This window comes from Mastacembelus armatus, chromosome 3 (assembly GCF_900324485.2).
Source record: "Mastacembelus armatus chromosome 3, fMasArm1.2, whole genome shotgun sequence".
NCBI lineage: Eukaryota > Metazoa > Chordata > Actinopteri > Synbranchiformes > Mastacembelidae > Mastacembelus > Mastacembelus armatus.
Genome location: NC_046635.1, coordinates 569702 through 588066, shown reverse-complemented (window position 1 = coordinate 588066; position 18365 = coordinate 569702). Strand labels below are relative to the sequence as shown.

Here is an 18365-nt window from a genome sequence, read left to right as displayed (position 1 = left end):
AATGAGCGGAGAGGTGGGCAGCTGCAGTAACAACAGAAATACAGGATCTGAAAACGTGAACTTACTGAGTTAAGTATTTTCAGCAGCAAATCTTTTTACTTTTGACACTTTTTGTAACTTTATTATATTTTATATTTAAACTCCAAGTCTGTAAAGTAAAAATGATGAATTATTTTCAATTACAATTCCCAGAATAGTGAAAATTAGCACCAACTTTACTGATATTATAATATATTAGTACTATTACTTTTATCATTATTTGATATTTGCAGGGTCTTAAATACATTTAAAATGTTTTATGATTTTTTTTTTTTTTTTTTTTGCTGACTAATAAAATGCTTATCAAAATTTTAGGATGCTTTATTTAAAAAATAGACAGTTTGAGACAAAGGTATGAAAATCTGCAGACATTTTTATTAAATTGACAAATTTATTCTGTACAGCAAAATCAAACCTCACAATGATAAATCTGTTATTTCTGGCATAATCTAGAAAGGAAATGACTGCACGTACAAAACTGGTCATGGTGGCCGTCTTTAGTTCCTGCTGAATCACCGATTCAACGTCTGATTTCAGCTGACGCACAAGAACGTGATCGTTCCGAGGAGCTTGGAGCAGCGAGCGCTTCAGGCTCGGCCTGCAGGTAGAGGACTTTTGTTTTTCCACGCCCCGAATCCTTCAGACATTTGTTTCCAACTGAAGCTCCAGCATCACAAACGTGTGTAAATGGGCAGATATTACTGTGTATATGCTTCACATCAACTTTGCCACAATGTTTTAAATCATTCATATATTCATTTACAACAAAAAGCTGCAAAACATTCGTTAAAATGAAATCAGGCTCATTGTCAATCACTCAACTGACTATAGATGTGACATTAAATGCATAATTAAATATTCATTCAATAGAGAAAAATAAAATATTGTTTGCAACTCTGTAGATACAGTTGAAGTTAAAGCCATTTGCCTGTAAAACAACAGTACGTTTGTGTCTGTGTGTAATACTGAGTGAAGGTTTTTCTGTCTGGTTTTCTGAAATTTAGTTTTAATTTAACGCCAAACATCTTTTGTAACGTTTGTTTTTCAGTAACATTTTCATCAGCTGGTTGTATGAAAACGTCAGATTCTGCCTTTTTGCTGTATAATGGAAATTGTACATGTGATATTAATCAGCTGAAGCTGCAGGCAATAGACTTGTATGGTAATAAATCATAATCAGTCATATGTAACTTTGACCCAAACACAGATCAGAATATTCAAGTCACTTGTGTCCAGCTGGAGACCGTGTGGTCCACAGGCTGCACCCACTGACCCACATTACACTTAAAGCTGCTTCAGTTTATTGACTCACCCACTGGTGCAACAAGCCCTTTGGGCAGCTGGAGCCAGTTAGCTTAGCTTAGCACAGACTGGGCCTGTCCAACATCTGTAAAGTCAATTATTGTTATAGCTCATCGGTTTAAGCTGTACAAGGACATAAATGTAAAAATGGTAATTTATGGTTTTGGAGGGTTTATTTGTGTGTAGGGGCAGGTTGACGGTAAATGTAGGAGGCTAGACTGAGGCACAGTTTTAAAGAAATTGTGGCATATTTGTAAAATAAATTCAAATTATGTTCAGACTCACATTTGGTCCATGGGAATAATAAACTACACACTTTTAATACAATAAATTAATGCCAAATAAACTTTAAATGAATAATATGAAATACTCTGATATAAAACGTCAATATGTCAAATAATGTCAATAAATAGCTGCAGTTTTTAGCTCCAAATATCCTACAGGCAGGAAGAGATTATGAGAAATTCAGGCCCTGGGTCCAGAAGGTAAAAGCCTCCAATATAGAACCACCAGACTGAAAGAGACACAAACGGACTAAAGATGACACCGACTCTCTTTGTCATCTGAGTCTCTTGGGGATAGTTTGGCCTTTTCTGTCTTTAACTAAGCTCTGTGACTTTCTAACAGCCACTTCTTAGAGAGGGTCTGGACCAGGGGCCCCCTTATTCCTCTGGCTAACCCATTCCTGGGTCCAGGTACTGACATTTTATAATATTTCTCAGCTGTTTAAATCTCTCTGTCATTGTTCCTGGTCTCTACAGTCACTTTGCATCTCTTTGTGGTCCTGAACGCCTTTCAAGCTGTTCTTTCCAGGCGTTTTGCATCTTCTCATAGTCATTTTGTGTCTCTACTGGTTTTGCATCTGTCAATAGTCATTTAACATCTTGTTTTGGGGAAAACAGCATGCCTGAGGGAAAGATGATGAGGGGCTAGTGCAGGTTTGTGGTCTGATGACAGGGAAAAGTGCCTGTTTTGACATCAGTCAAATCTCCAGATGAACATTCACTGTGTCACAAATCTGGAATAAATCTGGGACATGAAGCTTCTCCATGTTTTGTGACAGGGACAGTGCAGCTCATGGTAAAAATACTACAATCCACAACTGGACGTGGACGTAACCTTGTGGTGTCCAGTTCTGTAATCTGAACCTGCACAACACCAATCTGTTCTGTGCTGTCTGAGGTACCGTGGATTGAAACCACCTCGGCAGTAAATTACACTGGAAACTAGAGAAAATGTTCAAACGTGCACAAAACAAATCAGAAATCCTTAATCGACAATAAATAAGGCATTAAAACAGAACAGTGACTTGATTTAAATGAAGCTTTGAGGAAAAGACGTGTGCGCACAACATTCCTGACAATGGAGACCAACTGGACCTTCACTTTCCTTCAGTGGTGGGTCTCAGTAGCAAGCGAAGAGGATGGGATTCAGTGATTAATGAGAAAATAGTTCAAAGCAACGACTCAAAGTTTGCCTCGATTTCAAGTTGCTCCGTTCGATTCGATTCAAGCAGCTGCGGTCGGTCAGAAAACACAACTTCCTGTTGCTCAACATGCTCCGGTCTCGATTAAATACCACAAAAAGCATCAGGACTCAATGAGTGGAAAACAGTCCCAACCTCAGAATCAGCCCTCCGTCACATCACGGACAGTGTTTACTCAGAAACTTAAAAGTGACGGATAAACCCACGTCCGACCCTTAACGACATCCTCTGGAAAAGCCTGTTGGGGGGAAACATGAAGTAAAAATGCTCCAGTCAGACGATCGATGCTTGGAGAAGATATTCAGGAATCAGCCAAACGGAGTTTTAAACAGAGGAGGAGGTCCAGATGTGCACACTGGTGTTGGCACCGTGCGAGTTGGCTGGTTACAGACTGGGAATGTGGAGGATGAAGAGGAGAAAGGCAGAGGAAGATGTGAGGAGTCAGTCTTCTGAAGCGTCAGAGCGCTCGTCCTCTACCGGTCCTTCAGTTCTCTCGTCACCTGCTTGGTGATCCGACCGCACAGCAGCCCCACCAGGAAAAGGATGCACACGCCCAACGCGATCATGAACAGGATGTAGTTCTTGGAAGGCGACGTCATCACCTGAACGGCCAAATCTGAGAAGCCCTCAGCTGGCGCCACCTACAGGACAGAGCGAACATTACAAGTAAAAGTAATATAAGTGAAATTATAGGGAAAACATGCTGCACAGTTTCTGCTGTAATAGTTGTAGAGCAGACAGGGACGGTTGTGTAGTGTTTGGCCTGATCGTGAAGCCTAGCTGTCCACAAAAGACCGGAAGCAGTGTGAGACGGTCTGAATCCGTCCAAAGCTTTTTGACAAACACCTTTTCCTGGCGTTTACCTTTGCAGCGTAGCTCCACATGTCGATGCGATCTTGAAGTCGTTTTTTACATTCAGGCTGCAGACGAACTCTCTTGTCCTGTAACGCCTCCATCAGACACGACATCTCTGCATGAGGAGAGGACAAATGAAGACATTGTGGAGAACCACGCTGAAACCATCAAAGAGTAGTGTGAACGTTTGGTCCCATTGTATTTAATGTCCAAAATGTCATGTCTTTATTGAAAAGTTCAGTAAAAATATAAGATGTTGTGCGAAAGCACCCACGTCGTCCTCTGCCGGGTGCCACGGCAGCACAGTGGTGTTTGATGTCCAGAGCGCAGGCTGTGTGGAGGACCGGGTCCACAAAAATGTCTGCTTTGCTCTCCTTCAGCATGTTCAGGACTTCCTGCAGAACAAATAAGGGCCGAAGAATGAGCACACACAGTTTCCACACATCACACTGTGAACAGTCCATAATGATTTGAGTCCAATTTACAGTCAAGTTATCTTTGTCACTTACTGGTGGTAAAACCTTCTTCATATTATTTTATTTATTTCTAATTAACCTTTTAGATCTTTTTTTCACAGGAGGTTTGAACAAAATTATGTTTTAGTCAAGAAGGAAGGAAAAAGAACAAATTACGGTCCCGGATATTCAAGTGGTGGCATGTGTACTGTGTACTACAGCACTGTGGAATAGTGGATAGCACCGTTGCCTCACAGCAAGAAGGTTCCTGGTTTGAAACCCATCAGGGGCCTTTCTGTGTGGAGTCTGCATGTTCTCCCTGTGCTTGTGTGGGTTTTCTCCAGGTCCTCTGGTTTCCTCCCACAGTCCAAAAACATGTATGTCAGGTTGATTGGTGACTCTAAATTGCCCATAGGAGTGAGTGTGAGTGTGTGAGGTTGTTTGTCTCTATGTGGCCCTGTGATGGACTGGGGACCTGTCCAGGGTGGACCCCTGCCTTTCACCCAGAGAGAGCTGGGATAGGCTCCAGCAGACCCCTGGGACCCTGGATGTGCCAGGATCAGCAGTAGATAATGGATGGGTAGATACTGCACTATAGGGAACAATAAGACTAAACTACATTTACCTTTTTACAGGCCTCCTGTTTGATTTTTAACAAGTTGACCTTCAGACACTCTTCCACCTGGCCGGTCTGCTCCTGAGCTGCTGCTTCCTCTGCACACAGTCTGGAGATCTGCGGAAGGGGAAAGGTTTTAAACCAAGACACCGAGAATTCATGGAGTTTTTGTCTTTGTGTGTGTGTGTGTGTGTGTGTGTGTGTGTGTGTGTGTGTGTGTGCGTGCGCACCTCGTCTGAGCAGTGCATCTGTAACTGTGGATCCAGCCTGTAGTCGAGAGCCGACTCCTGGAGAATCACTCTGATCTGGTCTTCACAGTCTGGAGACAACCTCTGAACCAAAGTGCAGCCAGAAAACACACAATTTAACACAATGACAACAATCACCAGTGTTTCAGATGTTCCTTTTCCCAGAACCATAGAGAGACACATCACAGTACAGTACAAATACACACATTTAGCAAACCCTGAAACACATACAGTACAGTTTATAGTAAAATCAGCAATAGGACCCCAAGTACAAAATATTTCATTCAAACAATAGAGCCTGGCATTTTGTACGTTTTGATGGCACCATGGGTGGAGGTGTTGTAGCTGTGGATTGACCTGGTCAGCGTATTTGAGTTTGAGGCAGGCGATGACCTGACCCTCCAGCTCACTGTCCTCGCTCGCCTTGTTCAGGATGGACTGGCAGAACTTTGGGATGTCGGCGCGACAAGCTTTCCTCAACACGGGGTTCAGCCTGTAGTCTGGTGGACGACAAGATGGGAAAGTGTCCGATCGGGCTCAGATTCACAAAGTCTTGGTTTATGTTTGCAAACTCCAGACTTTTCCTTGGTGTGTGTGTGTGTGTGCGTGTGTGTGTGTGTGTGTGTGTGTGTGTGTGTGTGTGTGTGTGTGTGTGTGTGTGCCTACCTACCTGTGTTCTGTGTGATCTGTCGCTTAGTGATCATCTGTTTACACTTGGGATCCATCAGCTCGCTGTTTTTGTTCTGTTTCAGACACTGAAGAACATTTCTGGCGTCAGCCTCGGTGCAGAACCGCTGTAGAGAGTCATGAGGAGAGGCCTTAACCCTGGGAAGGAAACCCCTGGACAAAACTAACTACTGTTCACTACTGTTCACTACTGTTCACTACTGTTCACTACTGTGCACTACTGTGCACTACTGTGCACTACTGTGCACTACTGTTCACTACTGTTCACTTGGGTGGTAATGGAATTTCCCCATTGTGGGACTAATAAGTATTCAATAACCTTGAATACTCTGAATGCAGGACTTTGCATTGTGTTGTTATGTTGTTGATTAAGGACCTTAACATCTTATGAAAAGATGCAGCAGATAAGTTTGATTCGAGGTTCTAATCTCCTTATTGAACCTGGATCCTTGTGAATGAAACCTTAGTTTGTTTACCATCTGTTAGAAAATAGTACTATAACCAAACAAGTGGCGACTGTTCTGTGTAATAAAATGTGAAACTGTATGTTTTAACTTTAAGAATCCATCTTGTGTATTTTGTACTTATGATTGTAATTATCAGAGACAAGACAGACGCTGAAAGAAGCAGTAGTCATCAGAACATGGTGCCACGCTGGTGCTGGGCTGAAGTTCTGAGGTTCCTACTGACGGATGGTAAATAATCACACAAAGCATTTGCTGTTCTCGCTTCGTCCTCAGGCCCCCCCCCCCAATATTGGCTTTTGCAGTTTTGTTGACTTTGGAAACTTCAAGCTTGTCTGACGTGTTTGTTGTTAAACAGAGGAAACGAATGAGAGACCTGACGAGGGGTTTGTTGGCTGTACAGCTTAATGAATCCGGGTATTTTGAAACTGGATCCAAAACTCAAACCATCTCTAGATTAGATCTAAGGTCTAGCAGATGTTTAAAACGAGCAAATGAAGTAACAAACTTCTGTTTTGTCCTTATTTTGACTGACTGGGGTTTTTCACAAACTGTCTGGTCGTTTGAACGACCTTTTTTCTAGCTGTCTGATTTATCTTTAGCTTTTGTCACTGAAACGTTACATAAAAATGACCGATAGAGAAACATATGAACACTGGTTTTTATGATATGTTTCCAAACACTGAATTCATTAGGAAGGTTAATTCGAATTAAGCCGTACTAATAGTAGAAACCACCATCCCAGCGTCTCCTCCTGGTCCTCACCTTGATCATCTGTTTGCAGACTCTCATCAGCTGGTAGTCGAGCTCCGGGTCGGTCATCTCCGCCTCCTGCAGCCTGAAGATCCGCTGGTGGCAGCGCTGACTGAGCTGCTTCTTCTGCTCCTTCAGACACTCGATCATCTGAGGGGACAGGGAGAGAGAAGGTGAGGGAAAGAGAAGAGGGAGGATGGCAGATGTGAGGTAGAGAAAAGAGCAGATAACGAGGGAGGGGAGAAGAAGAGAAGAAAGAAAAAAGGAAGTGGGGGGGAGAATGGGAGGCCGGAGGTAAGAAGAAAAGGGTGGAGGAGAAGAAGAGAGGAAAAGAGAAAAGATGGGAGAACATATGAGATTGTGATGGCTCCGGTGTTTCTAACACCTCTGAGCGTTTCTCTGTTCCTGATGTTTCTTACCTGAGCGTTACCAAAGTTGACGTTGGGACAGAGGCGACTGATGTCAGACCTACAGGGCTCATACAGCTCTGGTTCCAACCGAATGTCCTCCGACTGAGGAGAAACAAGAGGAATTTTAATTAACAAATCTGCTTCTCCATGATGTTTAGTAAGAACCTTAGCACTGAAGGCAAAGTAGAGGTCAGGGTGAGACTCAGGGTGAAAGTTCATAGCAAATGTGATTGAGCAAGTCAAGGTGGCCCTTTGTGTGTGTTACCATCTCCAGCTCCTCCACCCGCAGCTGTTTCCGACATTTCAGGGTAACCCGCTGCTCCCTCACGTCCTGCAGCGTGTCGTTCCTCACTGTGGTGCTCAGGCAGATGACGACGTCCACCCTGTGGAGTGGAGGACGTGGACAGTGTGACTTACGTCCATTGGACTCAGTTCAACTGGATGCATGAAACTCTTTAACTAAAAGGTTCTGCAGACACCAAAGCTTCAGATGTTTTCTGAATGTTTGCATTGAAACCAAACTCACTTTTTCTTGATGTTTGAACACAAGCGCAGAACGTCCTCCTTACAGGCCATTTTAAACTTATAGGAAAAGCGGAAATCCTTCATTTGAATCTGAAAGTTGAGCACAGCGAGACATGAACACTCACGAACCACAAACACAGGAACAACTATGGCATCTGTCCTTTTAGTTTTCCATTTTACTCCCTTTAGCTGTGCTGGACATCGTCACCTAACGTGAAAGTCTGTCTGAGGTGAAAAGCAAAGGGCTGAGAGGGAAAACAGATCTGGTTTCTCCTGAAGTGAAAATGGAAAACTGATGTTTGACATTAATGTTAACTGACCAGCTGGAAGTGTGTAACACCGACTGAACACTTTTCGTTCATCTCCTTCTGGTGTTTATTCTGAACCAGACACTCCATAAGATCACCTGTATCGATCTGGTTATCAGCTACGTCCTACAAACACACACACACACACATACACATATGAATCATCTCCAGCAGATGTACAAAAGAGGCGTGCAACAACATGTAAACGTGCCCAAACGTCTGCGTACAAACATACACGTATAGAAAAGCTGGAGCACTGCAACGTAAGGACTCACATGACAGTGGGCCTGGATGACGGGCTCACAGGCTCTGATGAGGAGAGCATCAATCTGGATGTCCTGCAATGGTGAGAAAGGATCAGAGACAAAAAGCCACAGGTGTGACTTTTCATGTTTCACCCTCTGACCCACAGAAGAGGAAAACTCAAAGAGCCTTAATGAGATGAAGAACACCACAGCAGGTTCCTACTTTAGAGGTCACTTTAGGAACCGTAGGGACATTTTAAACAGATTCTCCTCTCACACAGAAATGTCCTGTATCTTAGAGCCACAGTTATGAGGATACTCAGTGACCTCTGACCTCTGACTCCAGCTCTGTCAGGTTTCCCACGACGTCCCTGCAGGCAGACACCAAGTCCTCCAAATGGTCCTGCAGACACTCCAGCTCCTGGACACACACACACAGGTCAAGCGTTTCAATGGCCACAACATGAAAAATCCCTTCATGGTTCATTAAGTTGTTTAAATGTTCATGGATTTCTGATCTGTGATTGACTAAACAACAGAAAACCACAGACAACAGCAGAAACAGTTTCTCTCACCTGTCCAGTGTCCGTCTTCTCGCTGCACCACTTGCCGAGGTCGGTCATGCAGCGTTTCTGCAGCTCAGGGTCCAACTTCACATCCAGCGCCCTCTGGTGGAGAATCCTCTGAACCTCCACCTTACAGTCGCGAGATAACTGCACACACACACACAAACACACGAATACACACACTTAGGTAGAAATAACACACAGTAAAAATACTTCATCAGATCTGAAAGTTATTAATATTCATGCCTTAATGTTTAAGTTCTTTGTTGTTGATTTTTAAGCAGAAGCCGATTTTAATTCATTTTAGATCAGGCTGTAAATTAAAATAAAATGTATTTCTTGCCAAGTAATCAATAAACAGTAAATTGACTTTTATTTATCTATTAAATTTCCACCAAAGCAGACGAGCAATCTGCCATCAAATAAACCCAGGCCATCAGATTGTGACAGACACAGATTAAATCACTGCCACCATCCTGATCAATTAAACCCTTCACTGTGATTAACAATGATCGATCAAGGTGGACCACCCACTTACATGTTCCACTGGGGTTACCTGTTAAATTTAGAAACAGCACAGTTACACCTGCTGACTGTACTGCCAGAGACAACATGCTGACAAAAAGTTCCTCATCAGATTTGAAGGACATTTAAAGATCCGACGTACCCTGCGCCCCTGCTCCTCAGTGCGGTAGGCGTGGCGGTAGAGGCAGGAAAAGACCGCGCCCGGCGGCATCAGCTCGCTGGTCTCGTTCCAGCCATGTGTGTGGCAGAGCCGGGAGGCGTCACCTTGACACTTCTTATACAGGAGGGGGTCCATTCTGGGACACGGGTGAAGGGATGATCACAGGATTTAAAGAACTATTTTGTATAAAGGTTCAGATTTACAGATCCCTCACACTCACTTCCAGTCTCTGGATATGAAGTACTGCAGCTCCAGCAGGCGGTGTTCACAGTCCTCCACCATCTTCTCTGTGTACAGATGCTCCATCAAGCACGACAGGATCCTACACACACACACACATTAGTGCACATGAATGAACGATTTGTCAGTCGCACTCACGATGGTCAGTGTTAGAGAACAAAATAAAGCTCCTGCAGTGTCTGCAAACGTTATTACAACACATACAACAAATGTCTTTAATCCCAGTGGTCCTATACAGGCAGGGTGTGGGCATGTTGTCTCATAGTCCATCAGTGCTGGGACAAGGACCAAGCAGGATGAACCATATACATCAATGTACGTTAGTTTGTGATGCAGCAGTTACAATGAACACACTAATGGACCAAGCTCACATTGGGTCTCCAGTGCGGATATGTTTGCAGGCGGTCTGGATGACGGACTCGCAGGCCTCGTTGAGCGCTCGGTCAATGCGGTAGTCGGCTCCGGGGTCGGCAGATTGGATCAGAGTCTGCAGCTGCAGCGAAAACGAAAAGATACCAAATATCAGCAGCTGATTATGTCATTATTGATTATTGATTTTTTATATATATATATATATATATATATGTTATTTTAACAACATCTTTTGTTTTTATTTTCTGTCAGGTCGGTGCAGGCTGCAGCCTCGATCTCCATCTGGTCGTGCAGCACAAACTCAGGACTCGGGGAGAAGGTTTAGTATTTTTGCTTGGAAGGACTCGGTCCAATTTGGTCCCACTGTTTCCAAGCTATTGTACAAATGTGTCTTTGTTATTGAAGTGTGTGACAGTAACAGCTTTGGCCTTACAGCGCTCTGGCAGACGCTGTCGATAGACGTGCTGCGTTCACCGCGGCCGATTCTCATCAGGCAGTGCAGCGTGCGGCCTTTGCGGTGCAGTCCGGAGCAGTGAGCCTCGATCTCCGTCCGGCAGTGCAGCACGATCTCCGGACTCAAGGAGAAATCCTCCATCAGCATCCGCCGGTAGTCCAGCATCTCCCCCTGACATTCCCCACTGACCGGACGACCTGCACAGCACGAGGTCAAATTATTGACAATCCACTGAATATTAGTTGCACTTTGACGATGTGAAACACTGAGGCAATGATTAGTTAAACAGGAGACACACCCCGGTGCACGGCAGCCTCCAGGCACAGCAGCAGGTATGACAGTCGGGCTTCTCGGGCTCGTGGGAGGTTTGTGTCCAGGCTGCAGCGCTGCTTCCTCAGGTCCAGCTTGCAGGCCTTAGCCAGAGAGTAGCTGACTCTGTAGTCCTGAGAAATCAGCTTCTGACGGGTGGTGAGAGCGTCACGGCACTTTGGTGAGGAGAGAGCGGTGAGGATTAGTGGCTGGACAGGTTCACTACAATATGTACATTCATGGGCTGTGGAGAATCCTCCGCTCTCGCTCTTCCAGCTTTGCCACAGGGGCGAGATGTTTAGTTGGTCCTACCTTTTCTGACATGGCCTCTTCAAACTTGTGATTGAACAGACACTTGTAGACTTTGCCTTCTCCTGCTGGAGTCTGTGGTGAAGAGGAGCAGGAAGATGTTGTTTATCCTATTGTTCCACACATTCCAGGAAACTTTATTGAATTTAGTTTCAGTAAAACCTTCATACAAACATGATGATGTTGTAACTGTCTGGGTTTACGTCTCTATATACCCAGTGATGTGTCAAGTTGATGTTTTTACTAATATTCTTTGATCAGCTAAAAGCTAAATGCTTTTTGGGCACTGTTGAATATCTCATTAGCTACAGCACAACTCTCTGCTGAGACACCAATGAGACTGACATTGAACCATTTCCATGTGATTCAAATCTGAACACGAAATCCTGCAAAACCCAAGATTCTCCTTACGTTCTGGCAGAATCTCTCTCGATCATCTCGACAGGAGAAGTAAAGGTGTCGGTCGAGGTGGAAGTCGTCCGACGACAGCTCTGCCACGCGAAGGATCGCCCTCTTACAGTCCTCTTTGATTGGACGAACATGATCCTGCTGCTCCGCTTCCCTGACCAACGCCTTCTCCAGACAGGCGATGACTTCCCCCTGGGAATGGATATCCTGCCGAGGGGCGGTGGAAAAGTAAGAGGATGGGGAGAGAAAGAGGGGCCCAAGAGAAGGCATGGATGCTAATAAGGCATAGACAGGAGACAGGCTAATCTATAGATTTATAGGAGCCCACGGCATCACAAAGAGAAATGAAACGACTCTTTGTGGTCATTTTGTGTCTTTATTGCTATTTTTTGTCTTTGTGCAGTTTTAGTTTTGTGCCTCTGAGGCCATTTTTCTCTCTTGTATGCTAATTTCCTGTGTGTGTCTGTCCACACTGTCTCTTTAGAATCATTTTATGTCTTTTTAAATTGGTTTCTGTCTCTTTGTAGTCATTTTGGATCAACTACTATCTTTCTCTGGAGGCTTCATTATAGAGACTCTTCAGATGAGATGTGGTCAAAAGCTCCAGAACGAGTGAGTTAGGGAAAAAGGATTCTGTTAGTTAACTACACTTCACTTCACTTTGACTGATTTTATGTCGGACTTAACCTTGTTTATTGAATGAGTGTGTGTGTGTGTGTGTGTGTCTCTCACACACACACACACACACACACACACACGCACACGCACACACACACCTCACCTTATGTCCTATGTTGATGCTGCCACAGCGCAGGTTGTTGATGTCTTCCTTACATTTGTCCATGAAGCCACAAATCAGCCTGTAGTCGCTAAAGATGATACTGGTCATCTTTGTGATGTACTGGTTACACTGGTACTCGCTGATGTTACCACGGTGATCCACCAGACAGGACACCAGGTAGCCCCTCCCTCTCTCCTCCTCGTTACACTCCTTTATCTGGAGGTGTCAAACACACGACAAGTCAACAAGACGAGTGCTGACTCAGCCCAGTACCATCTTTAAAAACAGCCCATCAGACGTAAAAGTCCCCTAGTGAAAAGTGTTAAAGTATAATTCACTTTAATAGTTTATGTCTGTTGATTTCAGTCAATCAACTGATTGATTGTTTGGTTTGTAAAGCTTCATCACATCAGGTGCCCAGAGCCCAAAGTGGCACCTTCACACCAACTATTGGACAAACTAAAACCAAATCAACATCAAAACACAATTAGAAACAACAGTGAACAACAACATTACAAAAGCAGCACACATGTAAATAGAAGAGCCGTGAAATATTTGGCCTTTGTACATGATTGACCATAAGCTCTGTGAAGTTCAGTTTAACTTAAGTCAGTTTTATTTGTGTGTGTGACTATGAGCACAACAACATGTCTATTTGATATTTACATTATAATAAAGTTAATATATGTGGACTGTGATTTATTAAGTCGGTCCTGTCCAGACTTTATTATAAATATTTAACTCACTAATGTAGATCTACAGTCCGCACGTCTTTTACTTTGCCCTCAGGTGAGAAAGTGTCTTAAAACAGCACAGCTCCGTTTATGTTGACAGCAAACTGAACTGTCCTGTGGGGAGACTGACCTCAGTGATGGTGCTCTTGCAAACCTCCGTGGCCACGGACTCAAACTTTGGATCCGTGGTCAGATTGAGTTTGTAGTTCCACAGCAGCTGAGAGAGAGACAAAGGCATTATGTTCTCATACGTACAGAGGGAGAGACGTGATGTGATGATGATGATTAGAAATTCATTTTATTCAGAGTGAATACAAAAACAAAACTATAAGTTCTGAAATGATTCTGCATCAGTAAGTGGCATCATCCACATGATCCTACACAGGATTAAAACTAGTCAGGAGGGTTAGAAATGTTTCTGGTCTCTGCCAAGTCCTGCAGCTTCATTTAGCTGCACTGAAATGCTTCTCTTTAAGGATCACAACTGACTTCCTCTCAGTATGTGCTGGAGCTGCCCACGGTGTTTGACACAATCAGTAATTGTATATTAGCAAATTAACTGAGAACTGGGTTGGAACAGAATTAAACTGATTGCCATCCAATTTCCAAAAGTCTTCTTTGTCTTTTGATTCTCTTCTTTCTTTCTATTGATGTATGTGTTTATTCTTTTCCTGCCAGGCTGTTGGTGCAGGAGCCACAGATAACAGACACTGACAGTCAGACCAGAAAATAACATCATGGCAGAACACGAGGCATCCTGAGTGTGTGTGTGTGTGTGTGTGTGTGTGTGTGTGTGTGTGTGTGTGTGTGTGTGTGTGTGTGTGTGTGTGAGAGAGAGACACTGCAGCCAGTGCTGTAATAGAGACAGTCCAAGTGGTCCATTAACCTTGTGGCATTTCATAAACCTGTCTGCTGTTAATCGCTGTGAACTCAACACTGAAGGTTTATCATCCAGAGGACACTGAGACAAGCTGCAGGAGCCTCTTAGGATAAAAACAAAAAAGAAATGCCAGACTGAACATTAGGAGGTGGTGAAATAGTATTAGTGTTAGTATTTAGACTGTAGAGAACAACAGGCGTAAAGGAACAGAGAGACTATTAATACAGGAGAAATTCACGTCCAGCCACATATGTAATTTCCAATAGAAGAAAAAAGTGAAACACACCAACACATATTACAGTTCACCCTGATGATGCATTCAGTGCTAGTTGAGACCTAACATGGTGTAACCTTCAAACAGGCTGACCCAGCAAACATTTAGGTTTTCGTGACCACAGTTTGATATAAAGGCACACAGCTGCACTGTCAGCAGTGTGAGGACCAGTGAAAGGATAATACTATGGGAGTGAGGACATTTTATAAATGTGACGAGGGATCACATGACGGGAACGAGCGCCCTCACAGAGATAGAAGTGTGTGTGTGTGTGTGTGTGTGTGTTCTGGAGTTAAGACTTACGTGGTTACAGTCTGGAGCGATCTCAGTTTCCTGCAGAAAGACACAGAGAGAAAAAAAGTCAAGGGCTGTTTTTCTTTGGTGATGCTGGTGATGCTGGTGATGCTGGTGATGCTGATCCCAGCTGACACTGGGCGAGAGGCTCGACAGATCGTCAGCCTGCCACAGGGCTGAAACACACAGAGACAGAAAAACACCCGGGTTCAGCTTCCAGCAGCATCACATCTCAGCACCACACAGACCTGCAGAGCTGAGGCACAAGACACTTTGCAAATGAAAACAACTGGCAGGGTCCTCGCCGCTGTATTTAGAACAGGTTCCTGTGCTCTGCCTTTATCTTTGCTCACCCCGTCACTTTGTTAGCAAACCACAAATTATGAGCCGCACCAGGCACCAGCTCTTGGTTCAAGGGTGGTGAACGTTTCATTTATGTTTCATTAAACTGCTTAATGGCAAAGCTGAAGCCACAGGCCAGTCTAAAATATGTGAAGTGCCTTGTTTACATGAGGTGACTAAGGGAACGTGCTGGTTTCTTCTGGTAAAGACAAGACTAACTGTAAGGACAACCATAGCAACATCACCCCAGGGACAAGGCTCTTCCTCTGAATCGCTGTAGCTTAACAAAGCAGCACAAGCTCTTCACTGACTCTCCCACAACATCCTTGAATATCGACACCCTGTTCTTAAATCACTTTGGAGACAAAGACAGAAACAAAGACGTGTGTAGGGGGAACATTATAGCACTTTATGTTACCTTCACTCTGCCCACGGGAACAAACACAAAGAGCTTCTGACTTCATTTCTACCAAATGTTTCAGAAACAGAGAAGTGAGTATGATGAGAAAACAACAAGACTGTTGAGTTGAGTTATTAATGAAGAACTACGCCATTTATGCCAAGTGTTCTTAAAACCAGACCAGAAGAAGACAAGACTAATCAGACTGTTAATATCACGAAACACCCAAAGGCCAAATGTCTGCGACTCCACAATGTGACACAAACTCTGAGCTGTTGTTTTCTGCTGTCGCTTGTCTGAAATGTCTTTGCTGTCTATAGCACCTTTCTGTTATTTGTGAATAAAAGTAATTCAGGTCACCACAAACTACTGTGACCACATGCTGCTGTATTGCCACTGAGGAGCAGCAGCTTTTTCAGAGACATTTACCTTTTCAGGAAGGTTGAAGCTGAGTAATTCTCTCTTTAAAGGGGGCATCACTCAGGATGACGTCAACATGGTGCTGGGGTAGCAAAACTCTCAGGAATAGCAATTTTTATACAGACACGTGCATCTTTTCAATGTCTTTACATGCACATTCCCAACTATTTCATCTATGGGCATTATAATATGAAATATGAATAAGTATATTCTAACAACATACTGCAGGGACATTTTCAAGTCTTTCAAGTCAGTTTTCTTTCATGCGTATAAGTCAATGAGACAATGTTTGGAACTTCTCTTCAGGATATAGTGAACTGCAGTTTCCTGGTACTTATTAATCTCCTCAGTCAGTCCAATGCAGGAGTCCTGCAAGAAAGTCCTCTTCATGGAGGTGATAACGGTCAGTCAGTTGTGGTTATTTTGGAGACTATGGTTTTATGGAACTGATGTGATGTGTTTAAACAAGCTGCACCGTGTAGGTTCCCCAGCTGGACACTTGTCAAGTGACTAATCAATCAGCTCGAGCTGGATTACAGGATGACCAGCACTTCACCCAAGTGCACTCACCGATTTATGTGAAACCACATTCAACTAAAAAACAAACGCTCACTTCCAAAATAATCTTTTCACGTAGGCAGCGAATGCTGTGGTTAGTCCTCAGCCTGTGGGTCACCTGACACCCTGCTGACACTTTTCAGGACTCTCTCACCTGCAGCAGCCTCCACTGTTTGTCTGTGTTAGTGACTCCATCATTTTATTTCTGAGTGTTCGAAGCTTCTGACGCGTCAGACACAAATGGAATCAGGAGGAAAACACAAATATCTGAACACCTCGGATCCAGGTGTGCACGCTCACCTCTGATCCAGGTGTGCACATTCACCTCTGATCCAGGTGTGCACGCTCACCTCTGATCAAGGTGTGCATGTTCACCTCTGATCCTCTGATCCAGGTGTGCATGCTCACCTCTGATCCTCTGATCCAGGTGTGCATGCTCACCTCTGATCCTCTGGTCCAGATGTGCATGCTCACCTCTGCATCAGTGTCATGCTGACAGCTGGGTGCGGGTCCAAACCGCACCCAGCAAGGATCACCTCTCGGGGTCGCAGTGACAGCTCTTACCTCCCTGCGGTCCTGCAGACACTCCAGAACCGCCAGGTTGTTGGTCCAGGTGTGTCTGGGGCAGAGGCGGGTCAGGTCCTCCCGGCAGGCCTCCTCTTCCGACAGCTTCCAGCCGGTCGCCCTTCGAGGCTGGGAGGCCCCCGCGGCAGGTGCATCCTTGCCCGGGGGATCAGCGGGCCTGAGGACGGGCGGGTTGGGGGGGTCTGCCGGGCCGCTGGCAGCCTTCAAGCCCAGGACGGAGCCGAACCCGCAGAGAGGCACAAACCACAACAGCAGCAGCAGCTGAGAGCGACTGTACGCCGCCATCTTCACACCACTGTCAAGCTAGCCCTAATGAGATTACATCACTTCCGGTCAGCAAGTTCACAATTAAAGTCTGGAATAAACACACAACTTCCGGTCATGTTATTTTTTTAATAGTTTGCATTGGTCTTTATTTACATCCCTGACCACTTATGAGCACACACCAATGCAAGTGTTTGTTTATAGAATAACCGAAGGCTCCAATAAACCGGATCTGAGATGCGTCTTACCCGTCGCCATATTTGTTTGGGGCAGTGTGCAGCTCGTTGTAAACACCAGAGTTTTGTGAGAAATGTCCCATCCAAGCAGTGACATCCCATAAGACCTCACTGTACAGACCAACATGTTGCATCCGCTGTCAGTAAGTCAGTTAATGAGTCTCTGAAGCTAATACACATAATAACCTGGGCTGACAGGTGAGTTAAAACGCTTAGGGTGGTTTTAGAAAGGTAGAAGTGATCAGTAACATGCAGTAAATATATTGAGTATCTGGGTCAGGTACAGTGTCACTCAATACAAACACATCAGCCCTAGTTTTCTATTTGTATATCTACTGTTTAGCCTCTTAAGGCCTCGGATGCGGAAACAGACCCAGAATAGTAGGCCTCAGCGTGACCCTGGACCCTGACCTGGATCAGCTGGTTTAACAGGTTTTTACACTAATGGTTGATTGACACACTGGACGATTGAACTCAAATATTGTGCAGCAGTTTGGACAGTGACATTAATGATGTGAAGGAGGTGATACGTGATAAACAGTGTCACCTACAGGTCCATGCAGGAGCTGTTCTCCAGAGCGTCATAGGGGTGTTCCCTTCCTATCCTGTAGGGGGGAGGTGTAGAACAGGTCTAACTGAGGCCTTGGGTCTGTGACTGAGATACAGGACGATGTATAAAAACTGATTCATTAGGTTTGAACAGATTTAATATTCACAATTCAACTCTGAAGAATGTTAAAACACAGTATTCAATTAGAATTAATGTTCATGTTTGTAATTTAAAATATGAAAAACTTTGGTAAGAAAGAAAAGTTTAGTTTATTTCAGTTTTGGTTTTGCTTGTTTAGTTTAATTAGTTTA

The 18365-nt window shown here is 44.2% G+C and overlaps 1 protein-coding gene across 3 annotated transcripts; it reads right to left on the bottom strand.

Moving 5' to 3' along the window:
• Positions 1-392: 392 nt before the first annotated feature.
• LOC113137828 (Golgi apparatus protein 1) lies at positions 393-17289 on the bottom strand. 3 transcript variants are annotated; one of them, XM_026319690.1, is made up of 27 exons: positions 16984-17289; positions 14709-14738; positions 13382-13468; positions 12518-12733; positions 11740-11943; positions 11332-11403; positions 11009-11195; positions 10690-10907; positions 10256-10377; positions 9865-9966; positions 9627-9780; positions 9498-9515; positions 8969-9106; positions 8728-8814; positions 8424-8486; positions 8161-8274; positions 7842-7930; positions 7581-7698; positions 7325-7417; positions 6918-7055; positions 5672-5795; positions 5359-5501; positions 4984-5085; positions 4763-4870; positions 3957-4077; positions 3691-3797; positions 393-3468 (listed from the first exon to the last, which is right to left on the bottom strand). In XM_026319690.1, exons 1-27 carry the CDS (start codon positions 17287-17289, stop codon positions 3301-3303), a joined length of 3429 nt encoding a protein of 1142 aa, XP_026175475.1. In that variant the 3' UTR covers positions 393-3300. The 3 variants fall into 3 exon arrangements, with proteins under 3 accessions (XP_026175475.1, XP_026175477.1, XP_026175476.1); XM_026319692.1 differs by lacking the exon at positions 16984-17289 and adding an exon at positions 15053-15151 and having other exon boundaries at positions 3301-3468; XM_026319691.1 differs by lacking the exon at positions 9498-9515 and having other exon boundaries at positions 3301-3468.
• Between the last annotated feature and the right edge of the window lie 1076 nt (positions 17290-18365).